Consider the following 23,631-nt stretch of genomic DNA (forward strand, 5'->3'; position numbering starts at 1 on the left):
TTAAAACAAATAATAGCTTCCCTGAAGCCTTTACACCGAAGAGAAAAAGCCGGTATAAACGGTTATTCAAAATTGCTCGAAATTTTAAGTAGTCCAATTATCTTCATGGCTTTAGTGCCAAAGTGGCGGGTGACAGCTGGAAATTTTATGCTCGGAAACTATCACCCTTTTCCTAAATGTACCTTCAGTAGGTCAACATAGGGGTGCTATAACAAAATAAACAAGTGTGTACTTAAAGGTAATTTACAGAGCCCACCCACAGGTCTTTTTCAGTAGACCTGTTTGGAAATTTCAATCTCTGCTGCTCATTAAAATCACACATACAGCCTGCTCAAATCATTGTCGGATGAACTGTTATGCAGGAGAGTTCATTTAAGTCACAAAATTATGAAGCTTATAATTCTGCTATAGGCAATTTTGTTCAATAAGGAAGGCCTGAATTTTGTTTATTTGCAGAAAAGAGATATATGTGTGTATACAGGATGGGGCAAAAGTAGGTTTACAGTTTGAATAAAAAATAGTGCAATAATTAATAAACAATACTATAATAAACTCTGTTTTGTATCATCACAACTGTAAACTTATTTTCCCCCACCTGTCTATCATCAAGTATTATGACTACATAAAAGTAAAAGTATATAAAAAGTAGGTAAAATATCAATATACTTACATGTATATAACTGTATATGCAATTGTGTGTATGAGTGAATACACATAGGTATGAATGCACAAGTTATTTACTGTGCCAGAGATTCACCTGCATTATATAATTTACTCCTCAAAAAATATTACAAAAATATCATAAACTCTGTATTTTAAAAAGAGAAAATGGAGCTACGCACTTTTATCCATGAATGAGAAACAACAGAACACTACGTTTTTCAGAGTATGGGTTCTGGAGCCAAGCAACCTGAATCCAGATTCCAGCTCTACAGCCTCCTCTATGAAACGGGGGTAACAAGAGTGCCAACTTCATAGCATAGCCGGGAGAATTTAATGAGTCAATACATTGAAGCACACATAATACTGGCTGGCACACAGTATGTATTACATTAGGAATGTCGGTGGTAGTGTTAGCCATACCTCACAATTCATCACATATACCCCCCCTTTGGGGCACACATGCACACAAGCACATGTTTACACTTGTATATACTAAGGAGGAATGACCTAAAACCCTTCTGTCCTCATTTTTTATCTTTTGCAGTAGGGTAAAAAAAGACTACCAATAATATTTTAAAAATCTAAGGGTGGTCAAAAAATCCCTTTCTTTTTCCTTCCACCTGTGGCTAAAGGCACAAGTGCTACTTTAATTGCTATGTCAAAATCCTTGACAAATCCTATCAATAGCTCCATCCTCTGTTCTTAGGCTTTGAAGTTTTATGAAGTCAGTCAGATTAGCTTCTTTCAAAATTGATTATAAAATTAATTTTTGTACAAAAAAAATTAACTTTTGTCCTTATTCATTTAGAGTTTTTATGATGAAGTATAGTACCATGTAGCCAATGAGTGCTTAAAAGTTCATCAAGCTGAACATCTATAAAAGCACTAAGAAAATGATTTATTTTCCTTTCACATCTTCACTTCTTTACTGTTAATAATTGATATTAATGACATTCCTAAGAAAGTAATAGTATTTGATTTTGCACAAAATATTTCAAATAATTTTCACTTTTGGGAAAATGTATTATTTTTAAATTTTCATTTCTAGCTTATCAAACTTATGAAAACAAAAAAGCAGTCTGCCCTTACAAAGCCACTAAATCTATTGGGGGCTTACATTTATTGAGAACATTAAACCTAACAAGCAGTGGGGAAATATATGAAAAGATACTTTGGATTAGTAAGAGCATTTCTATAGAAAATACATTCTATTAAGATAAAACTTAGCCTCATTCTATCCTGTTTCATAGAGCAAAGACTCTTGAGATATATATTGTACTTTCTAAAGGGAACAGAAACATCCTATATCCAACCTACTACAAATAAAACAGTTATTTTTCAAACTGTTTCTAATATTATGCCAACTAGAAAATAATTTTTACATTATAACAAAGTTGTAATGTCTTTCTTGAACACTTTCACATAAGTTTCTCTGGGCCAGCAAGCAGATAAGCAAGCACCACAGAGCCTCCTCACTAAGCATATACTCGTATTTCACTGACAGAAAGTAAAATCATAAACACTAAAAGGTTGTTTTGACTTCATACTCTCCTAATTTATAACTAAAAACTCAGATTCTTTTTTCATAACAGCATATTTTGAAACCACAAAAACTCAAATTTGTTTAAATTATAACATACTTTATTGGATATTTTAATATTTTAAAAACACAGTGCCTTCTGACTCCCCTCTACATCTACATAACCAACACTTCTAATAAACAAAACGTTTGATTAAAGGCCTGTATTCACTAAATGATAAATGATAAACTCCAGTCTCTCCCCTGTCAAATACAAAACTCTGCAAGCTTTCAGTGCTAAGTATGTCTATGTCAGTTGTTTATTTTGCCTTCCCCAGTGTTTGGAGGTTTAAAAATATTATATTACTTATAGTTAGTAAATAAGAGAATTCCAGTGCCAAATATTTGTACAAGATAATGGAACTGCCGACATTCTGTTAAGAATCCACCGGGACTAAACTAACAGTCCAGAAGCCCTGGCTGCTTAAAACACACAACCACCCAAAGCCTCTGTTTTAGCCTTGTCAAGAAATGATGTCATAGCAGACACAGGGTTGGTACCTTCTGAAGGTCAAGTATTCACCATGTTCTATGTCTCTTTTACAAAATTTTCAAAGAAAAGGCAACATTAAATATCCTTTTTTGAGAATAATAAATGGAATGAGTTCAGGCTAATTTAGAAAAAGCTAGAGGCCCTGTCCAAGTAGCTCAGTTGGTTGGAGTGTTGTCCCAATATGCCAAGGTTGTGGGTTTGATCTCCAGTCAGGGCACGTACAAGAATCAACCAACGAATGCATCAATACGTGGAACAACAAATCAATGTTTCTTTTCTCTCTCTCTCTATCTAAAATTCAATTTAAAAAAAAAAAAGGCTAGAACTATAAACCAGTTTTTGAAGAAACAAAGTCTTGTAACTCCTGAGTCCATGCAGAAATTCAAGCTAAGGTAAAAAAGTAATAAATATAGAAGAATATTTCAAATAATGTATCTTAATTTACTCCCCTTTTCAGTTTTATTTACACTGGTTATTGCTGAGCTAGTTTCTCTATCAAAGGTTGGCAAAATGCAAATTAGTACATGATTGCTTCATGTGCTGTTGAAACCTTCTTACAGAGAATCGTGTTACATTAGGATCTGAGGGACTTAGTCGAGGGCTCCAAGTTGCCAGGTCAATGATCTATATCATGAGAGATAAAGCATTAAGACTGCAGCAATAAAGCAGCTGGGCATGCTAGACAGGGCACCACATACATAGTTTCTGTTGCTTTGTAAGCTAGATCTCCATGCTCAGCCTCACTTCAAAAAATTTACAAGTTTACTGGTCTCTAAATATTACTGCGCTATTCCTTAGAATGTAAGACAGGGATCCCCATCATCAGAACCAGGACAGGAAAGTGCAAATAGGAAGGAGCCTTAGAAATGTCCTAAGAAACAGCCAAAGTAACACCAGACTTAATTCTGATTCAGAACATGCTTCTTACTCAGACTCAGCCAAATGCGGCCAGATCCCTGTAAAACATAAGGGAGCATGTGTTGATTACTGCAGGCACCTTTATGACAACTCCTTTTATAAGACAAAAGGTTAGAGAATTGGCAATTTTAAGAGATGATGGGGGGTATCAGAAATGGCAGAGGAGTAAGTAAAAGCTACACTAAGCTCGTCCCCGGATAAGTATAGAATTACAACAAAATCATAGAGAAAGCATCCAGAATAACCAACTGAACCCTTGCTGGAGAGAAGCCTTATAACCAAGGACAGACAAAAGAAACCACTTCACCACAGCAAGACTGGTAGGGAGCACAGAGGTTCCCAAGGGCAGCAGCTGAAGTTCCAGAGGGATATTTCAGCAGCTGGGGCGTTTCCCCCTGAGAAGTGTGGGGTCTAAACCCCAAGGTGGGCTCTCCAGCCTACGAAGTTGAAAGAAACCCAGATAACATCCAGCTGTGAAAAGCAGCAGGGTTTCCATCTGCCAGGAAGAGATGGCTAGAGATGCAAGGAGGCTCTTAAAGGACCAACACACAAAATTTTGTTTGCAGCCACTTACCTTGAAATTTGGCAGAGGTAGAGCAGTGTGGACTAGAGACACTTGAGAAGAGTCTGGGGCTGGTGGCTCTGGGGAGAGAACTGAAGGAACAGCTACCAGGATCCCTGTGCTGAGTCACTCCCCATACTGCAGGAGCCATCTTTCTCAGGCAGAACACTCCTCTCCTAGTGGTATCAGTCTGAGGGGAAGCAATAGCCCTGCCCACAGGAATTATTCTGCCCCAACGTATGGAGTTTAAGCCCAACTGCTGTTCACAGCTTGACTACATTGACAAATGGATCTGTTTTGATGGCTGATTAGTTTAACATCTAAGGCAGAAGATACAAAGAAGCAGCCCAAACAAAAAGACAAAGAAACAGACCCTGAATGACAGAACAGCAGAATTCTTCAGATAAACTAGGTGAAATGGAGGCAAGCAATTTATCAGATAGAGAGTTTAGAGTAATGATCATAATAATACTCAACAGCATGAAAAAGACATAGAAACCATAAAAAAGTACTATTCAGAAATGAAGAATGCAACATCTGAGATAAATAATACACTGAAAGGAATAAACAGTAGTTTAGATGAAGCAGATGATCAAGTCAGTGTTTTAGAAGACAAGGTAGAAAAACAAAAACACCTAGGCAGAGCATAAAAAAGGAAAAAATATGAGGAGAGCTTAAGAAATATTTTGGACAACATGAAACATAACAACATCGGCATCATGGGGCTACCAGAAGGAGAAGAGAGTGAGCAAGGGATGGAGAACCTGTTTGAAGAAATAATGATAAAAAACTTCCCTAATCAGGTGAAGGAAAAAGTCACACAAATCCAAGAAGCTCAGAGAATTCCAATCAAGTTGGACCCAGAGAGGTGTACACTGAGACACATCATAATTAAAGTGACAAGGCTTAAAAGCAAGGAGAGAGTCGTAAAAGCCACAAAAGAAAAGCAGGTAACTACCTACAAGAGAGCCCCAATTAGACTGGCATCTGATTATTAAACAAAAAACATTTCAGGCCAGAAAGGAGTGGCATGAAATATTCAAGGTGATGAAAAGCAAAGACCTACAATGAAGGATGGTTTAACCAGAAAGGCTATCATTCAAAACCAAAGGAGAAATAAGGAGCTTCGCAGACAAGAAAAAGCTAAAGGAGTTTTTAATACCAAACTAGTAGTGCAACAAATGTTGAAAGAGTTTTCTTTACGAAAAAAAAGAGAAACAAGCAAACAAACAAAAACAGAGGAAAACAATCTAATAATAAAATGGAACTACATACATATCTATCAATAATCATCTTAAATGTAAATGGCTTAAATGCTCCGACCAACAGACAAAGGGCAGCTGAATAGATAAGAAAACAAGATCCATATATATGCTGGACTCCAAGAGAATGATCTTAGACCAATGATACACACAGACTAAAAGAAAAGGGTTGGAAAAAATATTTCATGGAAAGGGAAAAGAAAAAAAGCTGGGGTAGCAGTAATTATATTCGACAAAGTAGATTTTAAAACCAAGGCTACGGTAAGAGGCAAAGAAGGACACTACGTAATGATAAAGGGAACAATCCTACAAGAGGATGCAACCCTAGTAAACATTTATGCACCCAAAATAGGAGCACCTAAACATGTAAGGCAAATCTTGATGGACAGAAATACAGTCACAGTTGGGGATTTTAACAACCCATTGACTTCAATGGACAGATCTTCCTGGCAGAAAATCAACAAGGACACAGCAGACTTAAATGACACACTAGATCAAATGGATTTAATCAATATCTTCAGAGTATTTTACCCCATAACGGCAGAATATACACACTTTTCAAGTGCACGTGGAACATTTTGTAGGATAGAACACATATTAGGACACCAAACAAGTCTCAATAAATTTAAGAAGATTGAAATCCTATCAAACACCTTCTCTCACCACAATGCTATGAAACTAGAAATCAGTAACAAGAAGAACACTGAAAAACTCACAAAGACATGGAAGCTAAATATCATGTTATTAAACAATGAATGGGTGAACAATGAGATCAAGGAAGAAATCAAAAGATACCTTGAAACAAATGAAAATGAAGACACAACAATCCAAAATCTGTGGGACACTGGGAAAGCGACCCTAAGAGGGAAATTCATAGCATTACAGGCCTGTCTCAAAAAAACAAGAGAAAACTCAAATAAACAATCTAACTTCACACTTAAAAGAACTTGAAAAAGTACAACAAAGCCCAAAATGAGTAGAAGGAAGGAAATAATAAAGATCAGAGGAGAAATAAACCTAATAGAGTCTAAAAAAAGATACAAAAGATTAATGAATGCAAAAGCTGGTTCTTTGAAAAGATAAACAAATTGACAAACCTTTAACCAGACTCATCAGGAAAAAGAGAGGACCCAAATAAAATCAGAAATGAAAGAGGACGAATAACAAGTGACACCAAAGAAATACAAAGGATTGTAAGAAAATATTATGAACAACTATATGCCAACAAACTGGACAACCTGGATAAAATGGATAAATTCCTAGAAACATACAATCTTCCAAAAATAAATCAGGAAGAATCAAAGAATATGAATAGGAAGATTACACCTAATGAAATTGAAGCAGTAATCAAAAAACTCCCAACAAACAAAAGCCCTGGACTGGATGGCTTCACAGGTGAATTTTACCAAACATTCTGAGAACTAACACCTGTTCTTCTCAAAGTATTTCATAAAATTCAAGATGAGGGAAGGCTCCCGAGGTCATTTTACAAGGCCAACATCATCCTAATTCCAAAACCAGGTAAAAACACTACAATGAAAGAAAATTATAGGCCAGTATCTGTGACGAACATAGATGCTAAAATCCTCAACAAAATATTAGCAAAGATCATACACCATGATCAAGTAGGATTCATTGCAGGAATGCAAGGTTGGTACAACATTTACAAATCAATAAATGTGATTCACTACATAAACAAAATGAAGGATAAAAATCACATGACCATATCAATAGATACAGAAAAAGCATTTGATAAAACCCAGTACCCATTTATGATCAAAACTCTCAGCAAAGTGGGAATAGAGGAAACACACCTAAACATAATAAAGGCCATATAGGACACACCCTCTGACAGCATCACACTCAATGGGCAAAAACTCAATGGACACAGTTACCTACAAAGGAGTTCCCATAAGACTGTCAGCTGATTTCTCAAAAGAGACCTTACAGGCAAGAAGGGGCTGGCAAGAATTATTCCAAGTCATGAAAGGCAAGGACCTACATCCAAGATTACTCTGTCCAGCAAGGCTATCATTTAGAATGGAAGGGCAGATAAAGTGCTTCTCAGATAAGGTCAAGTTAAAGGAGTTCATCATCACCAAGCCCTTATTATATGAAATGTTAAAGGGATTTATCTAAGAAAAAGAAGATGAAAAATAGGAACAGTAAAAATGACAGCAAACTCACAGTTATTAACAGCCACACCTAAAGCAAAAACAAAAGCAAACTAAGCAAACAACTAGAACAGGAACAGAACCACAGAAATGGAGATCACATGAAGGGTTATCAACAAAGGAGTGGGAGGGGAAGAGAGGGGGGGAAGGTACAGAGAATAAGTAGCATAAATGGTAGGTAGAAAATAGACAGGGGGAGAGTAAGAATAGTATAGGAAATGTGGAAGCCAAAGAACTTGTATGTATGACCCATGGACATGAACTATAGGGAGGGAATGTGGGAGGGAGGGGTAGGCTGGATGGAGTGGATTGAAGGGGTGGAAATGGGACAACTGTAATAGCATAATCAATAAATATATTTTTTTAAAAAGAAGAAAATTTTACCCTTTGCTACAGTATGGTGGCAAAGTGAACATTATGCTAAGTGAAATAAGCCATTCAGAGAAAGAAAAATACCATATGATTTCACTCATATGTGAAATCTAATAACAAACTGAATTAATAAGCAAAACAGAGACAGACTCATAGATGGATAACAGATGACAGCTAGTTGGGGGTAGGGGGTGGTTAGGGGGTAGAGGGACTGAATGAAAAGGAAAAAGAACTCATGTACATGGATAACAGTGTGTTGATTGCTAGGACGCTGGGGGGGGAAGGTTATGAGGGGACTAAGTGGTAATGGAAAAAAATACAATAAAGATTAAACAAAAAAAGTTGATGATTTTTTATTAGGTAAAAAGAGACCTCGTACTTTAATATCTGCCAATAATGTTTGCATCTATCTATAGCTCTATGTCTGTGAAAATATCTTCTTGTAAATCATATTCTTTTAATTATTTCCAGACAAGATATACACTTGAACTTGTATATGCTTATCCTCCAGAATAACTGCAAACCTATTTGTTAAAAGTATTAAAGGAAAAATGTTTCCTTTAAATTTTAAAAATCCCCATGTACACAAATATTTATTACAAATGGAGAGGATTATTCTTTTTATTTTCCTTTTTTTGATAAATCAATTCAAGCAAAAACAGTTTCTTCCTGAATCAAAAATATGTTTTCTTCCTTAAAATAAGAAAGTATAAGAATACAGCTCAATGCACAGTCATGCTCAATGTTTAGGGGAAAGACAACCTTGTGTGAATAATGATAACAGCATTAAATTCTCACCCAAGTTAGCCAAATGGGGCTGAGAGAAGAAACAGTTTGAATTAAATAAGATGAATTATGGAATGATTTTAAAGAAATGCACTTGTGTTACAACAAATATTTGAGTTATAACAATTTGAGAAGTAGAGACCCTGGAAGACCTACTTTTATAAACAGATCAAAGATGACCTGCAGGGAGTCAACCCATTATCTGTAGGTAAATGCTTCTACCATGCTGGAAAAGTTTATTCTGAAACAAGGTAGGAGTTCTGTAACAATCGACTGATACTAATGAATTGTTTATGAGACTGTCCCCACCCTGATTCCGGAAAGTTGCTGTAGCATTCCAAAGAACTGCTGTTGCAACCCTTCCACAAGCAACCTTAAAGCTGGCTGGTTTCCTTAAGGGCATCTTAGCACTGCATCCAGTTTCCTGGTAACCACCTTAGCTTGATAATTATATCTGCACTATGAAACCTGAACTAAACATACTCAGATCAACAGAGTTTTGTTTATAACATACACCTGGAAAAAAAATTCTAAAACATTAGATAGACTTCCCCACCTGAGTACATTTATTACTTCATCAGAAAAGGCACTTTGTGAGAATAAAAGTATGTCTTTCAATATCAAACTCCATTATTAATAAAAAGGTTCTCTAGATGTGAAGCCACCTTAGTCCAGAATGACAAAACTAGGTAACTATTTTTTCCCTGATAAGCAAACAAAAGGCCCAGAAACAATCAAGAACAGACAAAGCTACGAGGGTTGTGTAGCAAAAGATAGATCAGTTCACATCACTCTTCGGCTCATAAAACTTCAAACTGCAGAGAACATACAAACAATACTAAAACTCCCCATTATTTGGCCGTAGGTCACATAGCCAACTCTCAGCCCTGCTACTTGGCACACATCTACCTATCACCTACCCATGCCCTTCTCCAAACACATCCTGAGTTTCCAAGTCTGATCACTAATTTTCTTCCACGAGCCTTTCAGCTGGAGGGCCCTCCTGTAAACCAATGCCTTACTCCTGACCACAATTCACCTGCCCTCAACTCCAGATCTCAGCTCCAGCACTTCCTAAAGTCCCTTCATTAAATGTTCTCAATTGAACAAGCCCATTGTTCCTTCAATTTCTTTTAAAGTACCTTCAGTAACACAAAAAGAAAACTTTTGAAATTAAAATATTTTAATTATAAAAGGCAAACCTCTCATTGTCTCATTTAAATGTTACCAGTCCATGTCTTCAGCTAGTTATGCAAACCCTGCACAGAACTTAGAATTTTTAAATATTTAAATTCTTGTTTCACTGAATAAATCAGAAAAATTCATATTTGTACTTAATTAAAAACAATTCTTTCATTGGTAAGTATCACCTAATAAAATTCCTATATTCATAAAGGCAATGTTTCTAAAATATCTTCCTAATTATAATCATTTTCAGGAAATTTGTAGTTTTCACATTTTAAAGTTTTAAAACTAAAATAATGGTAATCTAAAAACAATTCAGAGATAAACACTTATTTTAGAATAATTTAAATGTATCACTTAACAAGACTACTAAGTTATACAACTACAGTTTTGTACATTTTAAATAAAAATTAGATAGTGTTTCTGGACTTCCAGCTAAAATGGAGGCATAGGTAGACACACTTTGCCTCCTCGCACAACCAAAAGAAGGAAACAACAAATTTAAAAACAAAAAATAACAAGAACTGCCAGAAAAAAAGAACTGTATGGACATCTGACAAAGAAGGAGTTAAAGAAGAAACATTTATCCAAACCAGTAGGAGGGGCAGAGAGGACTCGCAGCAAGGTGGTAGCTGGACGACCTGGGTGGAAAAGGCGGCAGCTGGCAGACTGGGTGGTCCCACAATTGCAGGCAGATAAACTGGGAGGAACAACTGGGGGGTGAGACAGACCTCGAAACCCAGAGTTGCAGGAGGGGAAATAAAACCTCAAAACCTGACTAAAAAAACCTAAGGGATTGAGGCGGCAGGAGAAACTCCCAGCCTCACAGGAGAGTTCATGGGAGAGACCCACAGGGGCCTAGAATGTACACAAACCCACCCACCTGGGAATCAGCACCAGAAGGGTCCAATTTGCTTGTGGGTAGTGGGGGAAGTGACTGAAAGCTGGCTAAGAGTTGAACAAGCAGCATTGCTCCCTCTCAGACCCCTCCCCAACATACAGCACCACAACGTAACCATGTTGGTTGCCCCACCCTAGCAAATACCTAAGGCTCTGCCCCTTACTATGTAACAGGCATGCTGAGACAAAAATAAAAGTTGGCCCAAATGAGAGAATAGATCAAAGATCCAGAAAAAATACAACTAAGTGATGAAGAGATAGCCAACCTATCAGATACAGAGTTCAAAACACTGGTAATCAGGATGCTCACGGAAATGGTTGAGTATGGTTGAGTATGGCTGCAAAATAGAGGAAAAAGTGAAGGCTATGAAAAGTGAAATAAAGGAAAATGTACAGAGAACCAACAGCAATGGAAAGGAAACCAGGTCTCAAATCAGTGGCTTGGAGCAGAAGGAAGAAAGAAACGTTCAACCAGAACAAAATGAAGAAAGAAGAATTCAAAAAAAGTAAGAAGAGGCTTAGGAACCTCCAGGACAACTTGAAACGTTCCAACATCCAAATCATAGGGGTGCCAGAAGGTGAATAGGAAGAGCAAGAAATTGAAAACTTATCTGAAAACATAATGAAGAAGAACTTCCCTAATCTGGAAAAGGAAATAGACTTCCAGGAAGTCCAGGAAGCTCAGAGAGTCCCCAAAAACTTGTGCCCAAGGAAGCACACAGCAAGGCACATCATAATTACATTACTCAAGATTAAAGATAAGGAGAGAATCTTAAAAGCAGCAAGACAAAAGGACACAGTTACTTACAAAAGAGTTCCAATAAGACTATCAGCTGATCTCTCAAAAGAAACCTTTCAGGCAAGAAAGGGCTGGAAAGAAGTATTCCAAGTCATGAAAGGCCAGGACCTACATCCAAGATTACTCTGTCCAGCAAGGCTATCATTTAGAATGGAAGGGCAGATAAAGTGCTTCCCAGATAAGGTCAAGTTCAAGGAGTTCATCATCACCATTTCCTTGTTATATGAAATGTTAAAGGGACTTACCTAACAAAAAGAAGGTCAAAACTATGAACAGTAAAATGACAACAAACTCACAACTATCAACACCAAACCTAAACAAAACAAAAACAAAAACGAACTGAGCAAACAACTAGAGCAGGAACAGATTCACAGAAATGGAGATCACATGGAGGGTTATAGCAGTGAAGTGGAGGGGAGGAACGGGGGAAAAGGTACGGAGAATAAGAAGCACAAATGGCAGGTACAAAATAGATTTGGGGAGGTTAAGAATAGTATGGGAAATGAAGAAGCCAAAGAACTTATATGTATGACCCATGGACATGAACTAAGGTGGGAGAATGATACTGGGAGGGAGGTACAGGGCGAAGGGGAATAAAGGGGAGAAAAAAATGGGACAACTGTAATAGCATAATCAATAAAATATATTTAAAAATTTAGATAGTGTTTGTCATTTGAGCTAAAAAAGAAAGAAAAAAGATTCATCTTAATCTGAGCACATAACCATGGCCTGGTATCGCCTTTTCTCTGAAAAAGGGAAAAGATATATGGATATATGTAATGTTTTTAAATTTATAAAATTTCATGAAAAAAAAAGCTTAACTAATTTATAAGCTATTGTTTAGTCATAATTTCATTAGACACTGCACATACAGTAAATATTTAACATCATTCTTCTAAAACATTTATCTGTAAACCACTTCCCTCATTGGTTTAAATGACTTAATTCTCTCCTTTTACACCTGTTATTTGTCCTCTTATTTTAACTCTTGCACCTCTAGGGACACTGTTTCCAGAGTCATTCAGATAGCTTTATGATTTCAAATTAATGCCTATGTTCTGTGTTAGCGGAAGGAAGGCAATAGACCAACAATGTGGAAGCAGGTGAGAATGCAAAACACTGCACAACTGCTGGGTTTGCCTCAAGGTCGCATTTGAACTGGTGACCAGCATTCACAGCTGGATAAGCCTTTCAGTAGCACGTGCTGATAAAGACATACCTGGCTTTGAACTCTGCACAGCCTAAGAACAGTCATCAAATCGATGGATACAGATTTACATGGCTTACATTTAACCAAAGTTATCTCAAACATGTATATTAAGAAATAGTATACAATAAAGCTTAAAATGCTTTCTATGACAGATTACACCAAACTATGCAAAAATCAGAAACATACATACTTGAACTATTCATACTTCAAACTCCTAAGTAGACAAAAAGTCCAACGAGCACTCAAAATCCTTTAACAAACACCCAACACTAAGGTCACACAATTGTCTTGGGTCCCAGTCCCTGACACAACATGCTTTTCTGGGGCATAATTAGAAGCAGGCACACCAACACCACTTAAGACAGAGAAGTGGTCATGGAGCTCAGTTTAGGTTCTTGTGCGACCAAAAATGAGATGTATAAACTGAGCCCCTAGATTTACATCTGCCTAAATTGTCTTCAGTTTCCTCTACCTGAGAGTTTTGTGAGTTTAACAACTACATTTAACATTTAACAACTATGGTTTTTAAAAAATTCTAGTTAACATGCAAAATAAAATGCATACATTGGCAGGATATGTTTCTATTATATGAAAAATGCATAATATTAAATAATTCACTTCCTGATGTCAAATAATATAAACAGTACTATCATGCGCGATTCTTTATCTGCAATTCTATGTCAGCAAGTCGACTGAATTCAGCTGCCTTCCTCAACTCCCCAGAGTCTTAGCTCCATCCGTGGCTTTTGAAAACTACAGTGTGACCACTAACAGGACTTCCCAGTGCAGTGCCTCCTTCCTAAACATTAGCATTTCATCCCATGCTAGAAACACCAACCCCAGAATAACAGACTCTCCTAAAGACCTTCACGATTGGACTACTTCATGTGTTGGTCACTGTGCACTGATACCATAGCCACACTGCATTTCTAAGTTTTGCCTAAATGTGCCATATTCCTTTATTCCTCTGTCTTTGCACATAATCTCCACGTTGCTCTAAAGCCCCTTCCCTTCCTTTCTCCACCAGAAAGCTCTAACATATTTTCAGTCTCCAGCTCAAAGAGATTCTCCCATGAAATCTGCCAGTAGCCTCCAACTTCTCCTTATTCTGTGTTCCCACAGCAATTTATTTAGAACTTTACAACTGTATTTTCCTTTGTTATTTTCTTTGTATTCTCCTCTTTCATCTTTGTCCCTCAAGTGTCTAACACAGACTGGGTACTCAATATAAGTTCGAGGCGGGGAGGGGAAAGGGGGAAAGGAAAGAAAAAGGGAATAGGAGGAAAGAACATAGAAAGAAAAGGAGAAGCAGTTTCCTTTTGTAACAAGATGAGATTGAACCATGGAAGAACTTTCAGAGTTCCTTTCATAATAAGGACATTACAAAATAACTAAAAAGTTAAATAACGACTGAATGCCTTGGAATTATAAACGAAGCATATTTAACTCTTACAGAAATAATGCCAGGAATTAACTAACTGTATTATAATAGCAGTGTGGTGGTGAAACATGCATGTGGGCTTTGAGCATCAGACAGCGTTTGCACGCTACTGACAACAATCACAGTGAGCAAATGTGTATCTTTGGGCATCCTGATTTCCCTCGTCTGTGAAACTAGTCTGACCACATGTAGTTCCCCTAAGTATTTTCCCAGAAAACAAGGGTAAAACACTAGGCATGTGCTGAACATGCGGTCAGTGATACGATGAATCTTGATTTAGAAACAAAGTTGCTAAGCTATCAACCAAAATTATAAACAGAAAATAATGAAAATATTAAATTCAAGTTCAATTTTAACTTAAAATTGTAAAATTTATAAAATTTATAATTACTAAAGAGAAGGCCTTAAACAGAGTCTGTAGAAAATTACTATGTCAAGATATTCCAGTTTCATATTATGATTTTAAACAACAAAAACACTGAGAATGGGGATAAAAAATCACTGAGAATGGTTAATTTCTTCATGACCATTAACAATTTATTTGATTTTCATTAAGAGAATCATTTCAAATCTGGTTCAATCACTGTATATTTTAAGAAAGCTTTAGAAAAGCTTCCACACAATCAACAGCCATATGAAAATTTTGAAAATAAAATTGAAAATAAGGAACCCTTCCCCTTTAAAAGGTACTGCTCCTAAATATGTGACACGCGTCCAACTGAATTTCTGACCAGTGCTTGACTAGTTGGGGTGGGCTAGGAGATAACAATATACGAGCATCCCACTCTGACAAATGGCGATCTCCTGATGGCGACACTCAGCTGTTGTCAATATTGTAAACGTGTCGTTCAATCTGTTTACATTCCCCCCGAGCTGGCACAGCTTTTCTAATGCCTATGTTAATAGCAAGGTAGAAGTGCAATAACAAATGAATTCCATTTGGTCTATAGCTGAAAGCCGTGGGAAGCACCCATCTAAGGCTTAAAACCAATTTCCATTTAGCTTCAATTTCTCTTTTAAACAGAAAGAATTTCTGCTGCTGAAATTACTTTGAAAGTCACTGCATGATCAAGTTTATTTTCCTAGTCATTTTTGGCTTGTTTTCCCAATATAATTAAAATTTAATTATTCCTGATCTCCTCACTTAAGTATATAAAATTTCTCTCCTATGACAATTTCACATTTATTTATTAAGAACAAATCTTGTCAGTATAGGGCTGCCAAATTCAGCAAATAAAAATACAGGAATGCTGATTTAAATTCAAGTTCCAGTTAAACAATGAAGAATGTTTTAGTACATTATATCTTAATATTGCATGGAACACACTTACACTAAAATATTATTCACTGTTCATCTGGAATTCAAATTTCATTGGATGTCCTATATGTTACTTGCAGAACCTAAATCATTTTAACAACTTGCATCTATAATTCAATAGATGGTCAAATTCATGACCCAGGTTCACCAGAAGTGTTTTCCTATGGGTGGTGTCCTCTTACACTGAAGAGTTGTTTTTTGAGAGATGAAGGTGGGATGGGAGGGTAGGTTAGTTATAGAGCTCTGTTTTGAGGCTTTCTCACTTTTTCTTGATCAGTCCGATGAATAATGGCATTGTGATTGCTGGAACAGCATTATAGGGAACCGCTCCAAGTGTGGGAAATGTAGCCCAGCCCCCACTCAGAAAAGCCAGTGGGGAGCAAGGTCAGGCACACGAGACCCACACCCACAGACAGGTTCTCCTGTGGGGAATCAGGCCTACATTGTACCTAGGCTGCTATGACACTTGCTTTTGCTAAAACTCCCTCACCCTGAATTGAAGCAGTTTTCTGAGTATCTTTAACTTCCTAAAGTCTGCTAAACCTCCCAAGCATGGAGTGTAACCAGTTCAACCACTTTCCTCCTTGATCTGTAACATTCTTCTCTTTAAATTAATTAGCAACATTCTTTCCTTTGTTATCTGTAAAAGGTAATAACCTACAGTGAACCTGTGCATCGTAAATGAGGACCATCCTCAATGTAATGTACCCAGAAAAGTAATAAAAGCCTGTCCAAGCAGGGGTTGGGCTGTCTCTCTGGCCCTCTCACCCTCTCTCTCACTTAGAGAGCGGCCATGCCGTCCCTTTTCTCCACAAGATTTCTGTAGTCCCTGTGAATTTGTCCATTGCTGCCACAACACAGGGATCCCATGGGCCAGGGTCCACATCACAGCATCACAGCCCAGTTGCCAGCTCTTTTTTAGTAACCATTTAAGAGATAAGGTGGTTCTCAGAGATACTTTTTGTCTTAAAAAAAAATTCCTCCTGCTAATCTGGTTTACAGGTCTTTACATGAAACAAGACTTTGAATACAGGGAAATGGATAGGTTGAACTGAATGTATTCTGCTTGTTTAAATATTTACATCCAAAATAAAAGTAAAAGGCAGCTTTCTCCATGGAGCACGCCCACACATTCCCCCACTGCCCCTCTCCCCACACGTATTCCTTGACTCTTTCCTCCTAGGTCCCAAGTAGACCTTCTTTTGTCTTTGTAACTTGTTCCCTGAGCCCACATGGCCCAGCTGGCTCACTTCTTCCATGGTTCACTTCTTCTGCCTCTTTGACTTTCTAAATAAACTTTTGCTTCTATTTGAAAAATAAAAAATAAATAAATATTGATGAGAAATGTCCTTACATTTTTTTTAACAGGATAAAATGCTAAAGGGCATAAAGAAAGAAATCACGAGAGCTGCCTTGCAAACCTGGGCCAAAGACCTACAAGATCACGTCATACTAGCTTTCCTGCATTTAACAAACCATTCCCTTCAGAGTCTAAACCTATCTAGCAGCCAGGCTCCTCCCGTGAAGTCTCACTCTTCACTGCTCCCCAGGCACCATCCGCCATCCCACGTGCTGGTCACCCAACTCACACTGTTCTAATTTCCTGTCCATTATTCAATTTAGTAAACATGTATTAAAGCAGTAGGCAAAGTGAATGGCTCATATTATCAAGTTGTTTGTAGTCTGGTGGTTTGATCTGGTTATAAAAAATGAAATTTATAATAGGGGAAATGCACTGGACTACAAAGGCTGAGAAGCATCATTGGAGATATCAGTAAAGCCCAATGAGAACAGGCTTGGCAGTCTGAAACATTAAAGCCGTTATTGCCGAGTGACTTTGGACATGTTACTGAACCTCTCTGAATGTCATTTACAGTTATCTGTATTAGATTATTGTTGTCAGATTTAAAACAAAAGATCACAGGGCAGATGTTTTATAGAATGCGAGATATGTTCAGCACTTAGGAAAAGGCAGAAACTACAGAGTGAAAAAGTGATGTTGTAGCTGGATGGCCACGGTCGGCACACCAGGTTCTCCACTCACTAGCTATGCAGACTTAGGCAAATCTGTGCTTCATGTCCTCATCTATATTACAGTAATAGTAATAGTATCTATCTCATTAGGTTGTGGAGAGGACATAATTGATCAATTCATGTAAAACTTCATATAAAAAATTTCATGTAAACCTCTGCAGCATCTGTAAGTACCTGAGAAATGCTCACTGCTTTGATTAGCATCATCATCTTTGCCACTATTATGATATCAGGAGGTAGTATTTTGGACAAGTCTTTTTTTGTTTGTTTACATTTGCTTGTTGAGTATTTCATTATTTCTTATTAAATTGATTGGTGTGATATTGGTTAATAAAATGTATCTAGGTTTTAGGGGTACAATTCTATAATACATCATCTGTATATTGTACTCCACCCCAGGTTGTGTCCTTGCACCACCATTTATCCCCCCCTTTATCCTCTTCTTCCTCCCCCTCCCCCTCTGGCAATCACCATAATGTTCTCTGTCTATGCAGTTTTTTTGAGTGTATGTTTGTTTGTTTGCTTAATCTCTCCCCCTTTCTGAATGAGCTGGAAGTATTGAAACAAAAGTATTAAAAGAAATTCCTAGCAAAGAGATAGAAAAAATAAGGGCAGGGAAAAATGGAGAAAAAAAAAGTTTGTTCAAAGCTCAGAAGATGCAGTGTGACCAGAGAATTAACAAAGTAGGTAAGAAAGCTAAAAATGGAAGCCAAAGGCTTGATTGCAGAAGAAACTAATACAAAACTGAGGCATCACTAAATCATTACCCAACCAGGAGTCTTTCAAGGTTTTGGAACACAGGAGTAACATGATTACTGTTGCATTATATTAACGGATAGCATTGGTTTTGGGTAAATCAGAGGAAACAGAGGCAGGAAGTTTCATTAGGGGGCTCTGCACTGTGTCAGTAAGGAGTCAGGAGAACTTGAATCTGGACATTCCAAATAAGAGTAGAAAAGAGGGGACAGGTTCCTGAGCTTGTAGATCCAGAACTGATAGGACTTGGCAACTGCTTAGACAAGGAGGTTCTGGAAAGGAAATCAGAAAAGAAACTGCCTGAGAAGCATATCAGAGGCAGATTGATTATGAGTGACAGATAATTGGGATTTGAGACCCAGGATCATTCTTTAGCAAGGGGAAAGTTGTGTTGGGTTCAGACAAAGTGAGGTCTGGAAACTAGCTATGATACGACAAGCAGCCCAATGGCAATGGGGAATGAAACGTCACAGGCAGTCAATGGGAAGGAGCAATCACGATGCACACACTGGACAGCAATGCACCAAAAGTTGCTCTGCGAAAAAGAGGGAGGCCAACAAGGAAAGGGGAATGGGATGAAGCCTTATCAATGTACGTGGTCATCCTCCTGAAGGAGGTGCTGGGAACCCTGGGGCTGAGCTTGGAGCTCCTCCTCTGCCTCAGAGCACCTGGTGCAAACCCTATTCAAGGACTTATCAAGAGCAGTGGAATTGTCTGTCTATCATATACACTGGTCTCTTGGCAGAAACTAGTATTGCCTATATTCTCAATAAATATTTGAAGAATAAATGAATGAATGAGTCAATGGCCCTTAGAACCTCAGTCAACCATGTCACCTTTATTAAAGCTCTTTCCAGTCTCATACACTAGCCTGTCGTGTACGAGTTTCTATGACTCATTATGCCTCAAGCAGAGACCAAATTACATTCTTTGTCCATTTGCTTCACTAGCATTCAAGCAGAGTAATGGGATGCACACATGGTTTTCAAAATATGTTCTTAAAAGCCTTCCTTCCATGAAACATGCTATGCACCCCACCCCATCTCACAATCCAGGGACCATCCAGTCATACAAGTTGTGGGGAGGGGAAATATAGCAATAATACTTAAATTGTCTGTATAAATAAAACATCATTGTGAGACTGTGGTTTTAAAAGAGGATTCTGAGGATTTTTTGTTTTAGTTTAAAATACATTATCCATCCTTTAAGCTATCAGTTTCATATGAAGTGAGTCCTTTAGTTTATGTTTAAATTACTGTTCAAATATCTTAAAAAGCAAAATAAAGTTCCAAACCCTTCTATCATTCAGTTAAAGTGCAGAGAAGTGAAGCACTGGGCATGTTCCCCTTCTCTGAGTGTGGTTTGTTTTCTGCAGCAGATTCTGTTTTTTAAAAATGGACCTAAAGAGTTATCCCCCACAAAAAGCCAAGGAAAACATTAACACAGGTTGTCCCTGTGAAATTCAAAGGTTTAGTTCAGCTTCACACTAAGATTCCGTTTTAATTGGCTTCGGGTGGGAGCCAGTCAAGCACTGGTGTGCAGAAGCTGGCTCCTGAGAGCCAATCTGTGCTCATCTCTCCCCAGCTCTGCGTTCACTGATACCGTGTCAGTAGCCTAAAATCCATCACGCTGGGAGTATTTACCTCACAGAAACCTGCAAATGCTACAACTCAGGGATTTTTTTCCTGCCCAGATCCAGCATATGAGCACACAGAAACTTATGTTCCCTACAAGGAATTAATGCATAACTAGCCTTGAGAACTACTGCACAGAAAGGAATATACTCAATGAATTAATTTTGAGGGGTGTCTGATACACCTGCAAATATATCGGCAGCCTCAAGACCTGACGCCACTAACATGTAATATTTTACACATTCAATGCACTTCAAAAAATCTCTATGTAAGCTATATTTTTAATTGACTCAGGTTTTTAAAATTAAGAGAGAGTTTGCTAATATTTTAATTAAAAGTTTAAGCATAGATTTTTGTAATCACAGAATTTGAATGTTGAAGGGAATTAAAGAAGTAATTTGGCCCAACTCTTTCAGAATTAAAAAATAAAAAACCACTAAGGCCACAGAAACGGAGACTCACTTATATCCACTAACCTATATAAAGACAGTGCCAGGATCATAACGTCCGTCTGCTACCTGACCACCTGAATTTCCATATGACTTTATATGGCAGATTTGGTTTTAAAAAGAAGAGAGAAAGAAACAGTTCCATTATGACTTCTTGGTTCCAATTCCAAGGGACGTATTGAGTGGTAGTAAGATCCATGATGCAAGGAAAAACCTCATACTTTTGAACGAAAATGTCAACACATAGCCTAAGTGAAAAAATTAAGTAGAACACATATTTTCATAGCTCATCACTTAAGTAAAGAAAATACTTGTATTAAAATCGTCTCTCGTGGAGAAAAAGCTTCCCTCCTCACAGGAAGTTGAACAATTAGCACAGATTAGAGAACTGCTGTCATAGTTCCCTAGTCACATCATCTCAGGCACTACGGAAAAACAACACGTTACTGAATGGCCTGTGTAACAGTAACAGAGAAGATAGAAACACATACCCAGGCAAGAAGCAACAGGTTTCTCTTCACTGTTCCACAGTATCCTAACATCCCCACAATGATAAGGAAACAGCACACAGCGATCATGACCGGATGAACCACAGGAAAGTAAGTCAAGATGACAGCCTCCTCTACCCTGAAAGAACAATAATGTCACATTACAAAGAAAATATAATCAAAAAGCACCCAAGATATGGTACAAGACACAAGTATGATTTGCATTAATAATCTTTCAATCATCATACCTCAAAGCCGATGGCTGTATTACTATTTTCAGAATCACTGTGCTATCCCCAATGTGCTTGCTTGTTCTATTTTTGTTTTGTTTTGTTTAGTTGTTTATACACATGGTACATTCCAACTTCAACTCATTCAAAATAAAAGATAAGGGTCCTTAGTAAGAAGTTGATCCACTATGAGCCCTGAAGCCTTTACTTGAAGAAACTACACCAGACCCTTCGCTGTTCCCCAGTTGAGAAGAACCTTCTCCCTCCTCTTCCCTGATCCGGGACCCCACTTGCAGCTCTTTCTCGCCAACAACTGAGCCTTCCCAAATGTGAAAGGGAAGCTGGTTTATATTAAAAGAAAAATGAAGGAGAAGAGATGGTTTTTACTAGAAAACTGTGAAAATATTCATTAACTATGACCCTAATAGGAAGAGTAATGAGAGTTACAAACATTACCGTTATTACACGCCACTGTAATAATGGTAATGGTAATGGAAAGGGCTTTACAAAAACCTATTTCAAAAACTTATCTCAGTTAATCATCAGGACACCTCAGAGTGGAATATATTACATTCCCCATTCAGAGACGAAATAATTGAGGGTAGGAGAAGTTGAGTAATTTGCTCCCGGTGAGGATAGTGGACCCACGTTTGAAATTTGAGAAGAAAATGGCATTTCTGGGTTTGGTTTTCATTAGCTAAGAATATGAAGGTAACAAGGTTGGCGACGATTTTTGTAAAGTAGCTCTGCTGTCCTTTATATGCAAATATGTCAGAGATGAAATACTGTCAGGAGGAGAGGAATGTTCTCTTAGGACCATGGCGCACCTTAATGCGAGTGCTAGAAAGTACTAGTGGCTGTGGCAAAGGTTGCCATGGGCAGGGAAAACTTTCCAAGTGAAAGGAAGCCAGCGCAATACCCTCTGAATGGCTGAGGGCCAAGTTACCTAGAAGCTATTGCCTGAGGAAATCTGATGAAAAAAAGCAGTCATTACTTGTAAAGCTTACCTTGTTTCTGCAGTTAAAGTCAGAACATTATTTAGGTAGTCCCTCATCCAAGCAGATACCGCCAACACACTGATGGACATTAACTAGAGAAAAAAAAATACAAGCTGGTTACTAAGGATTTATATGACATTCTCTGCCAGATTAATAGTAAAAAAAAAAAAAAAAAGATTGTCGTTGCACATTATGCTTTTTCCTAATTACCTTTACTACCTGCTGAAATTCACTTTTATTTTAAATATCTGCCATGCCATTTTGTAATCTCGACATAGCCATTAAATAGGATGTCACCAAATAGAACACATACAGCTAAACTATTAAGTGACTGATTCCAGGTCCAGGACAGGAATTGCACAAGATGAAGAGGCCACAAAACAATTAAATTATTAAATGTACAAGATATGCCTAAAATATGTCATATGTAAAAGCAAGGAAGCAATTGAATACTACTGGTGTTGTCAAAAAAAGTCACAGGCGCTAACTTGGAAGAGCTTCCATTGGCTAATGTTTGAACAGTTTGAGCATCAAAATAATAGCAATAATAATGAACTCAATGTTTGAAACAAATATGCTAAAAATCTATGAATTCACATTCACTTAAACAAAACTCACTGGTGGCCTTTGTAGAATGTTGGGTACTCAATTTATTATTCAGAAAACTGATTAGAATGCAATACTTGTCCTAGCTTTTCTATAAAAACTAAAGAACCAAAGACTTAATGAAAGTTATTACAGATGAATATCTGCTAGTGAAGAAAGCATGATAGAATAATACTATTTAACAACCCCTTCTGAATAATGAATTTGTAGGCCAAGATCCTCAATGGCTACAAAAATTATCAGGTCAGTGGTTCTGAATCATGTCTGTGCATCAAAATCACCTAGGACTATTAAAAAAATTACCGAGCCCAGATCCACCCTGGGCCAATTGTTGAAGGTGGGGCCTGGGCATCAGAAATGTGTAAATACCCGAAAGACGTTCTAACATATAGTAAGGGCTGAGAACCACTGCATTATGTGAAAATGTAGAATGCAGAGAGCAGGCTGATATAAAATACCAGACCCCACTGATCAGTCTTAGTAGGAGAAAAACAGGTACGTCTCCCAACATGATGCAGTGAGAAGTACACAGAGGTACCTGTGAAATACTTTACCAAAAAGTCAAACCTGAATCTAATCCAGCCCCTGGCTCTATCAGTTCATAGGAAATACAGGAAATAGATTTAAACTTGTTAAATGCCCCCATGGGGATGCAATCAGCAAAGTCAAAAATATGAGAAACGTAGAGGACAAATAATCTGATTTCTTCAGTTCAAAAAGAAAATGGCAAGTGGGGAAAAAAAGAAGAAAGAAGAAACCATAATAAATTAAAAG

General features: G+C 37.5%; 1 protein-coding gene across 1 annotated transcript in view; it reads right to left on the bottom strand.

The window, feature by feature from the left end:
• The window catches only part of TSPAN12 (tetraspanin 12), a 72,886-nt gene that overhangs the window by 36,090 nt on the left and 13,165 nt on the right, over positions 1-23,631 (bottom strand). Inside the window, exons 4-5 of the mRNA XM_024555161.4 lie at positions 22,261-22,343; positions 21,027-21,162 (exon numbers count right to left, since the gene is read on the bottom strand). Of these exons, the coding sequence (XP_024410929.1) occupies positions 21,027-21,162; positions 22,261-22,343 (219 nt within the window). The remainder of the gene's footprint in view (positions 1-21,026; positions 21,163-22,260; positions 22,344-23,631) is intronic.

The sequence above is a fragment of the Desmodus rotundus genome, chromosome 6 (assembly GCF_022682495.2).
Source record: "Desmodus rotundus isolate HL8 chromosome 6, HLdesRot8A.1, whole genome shotgun sequence".
Lineage (NCBI taxonomy): Eukaryota > Metazoa > Chordata > Mammalia > Chiroptera > Phyllostomidae > Desmodus > Desmodus rotundus.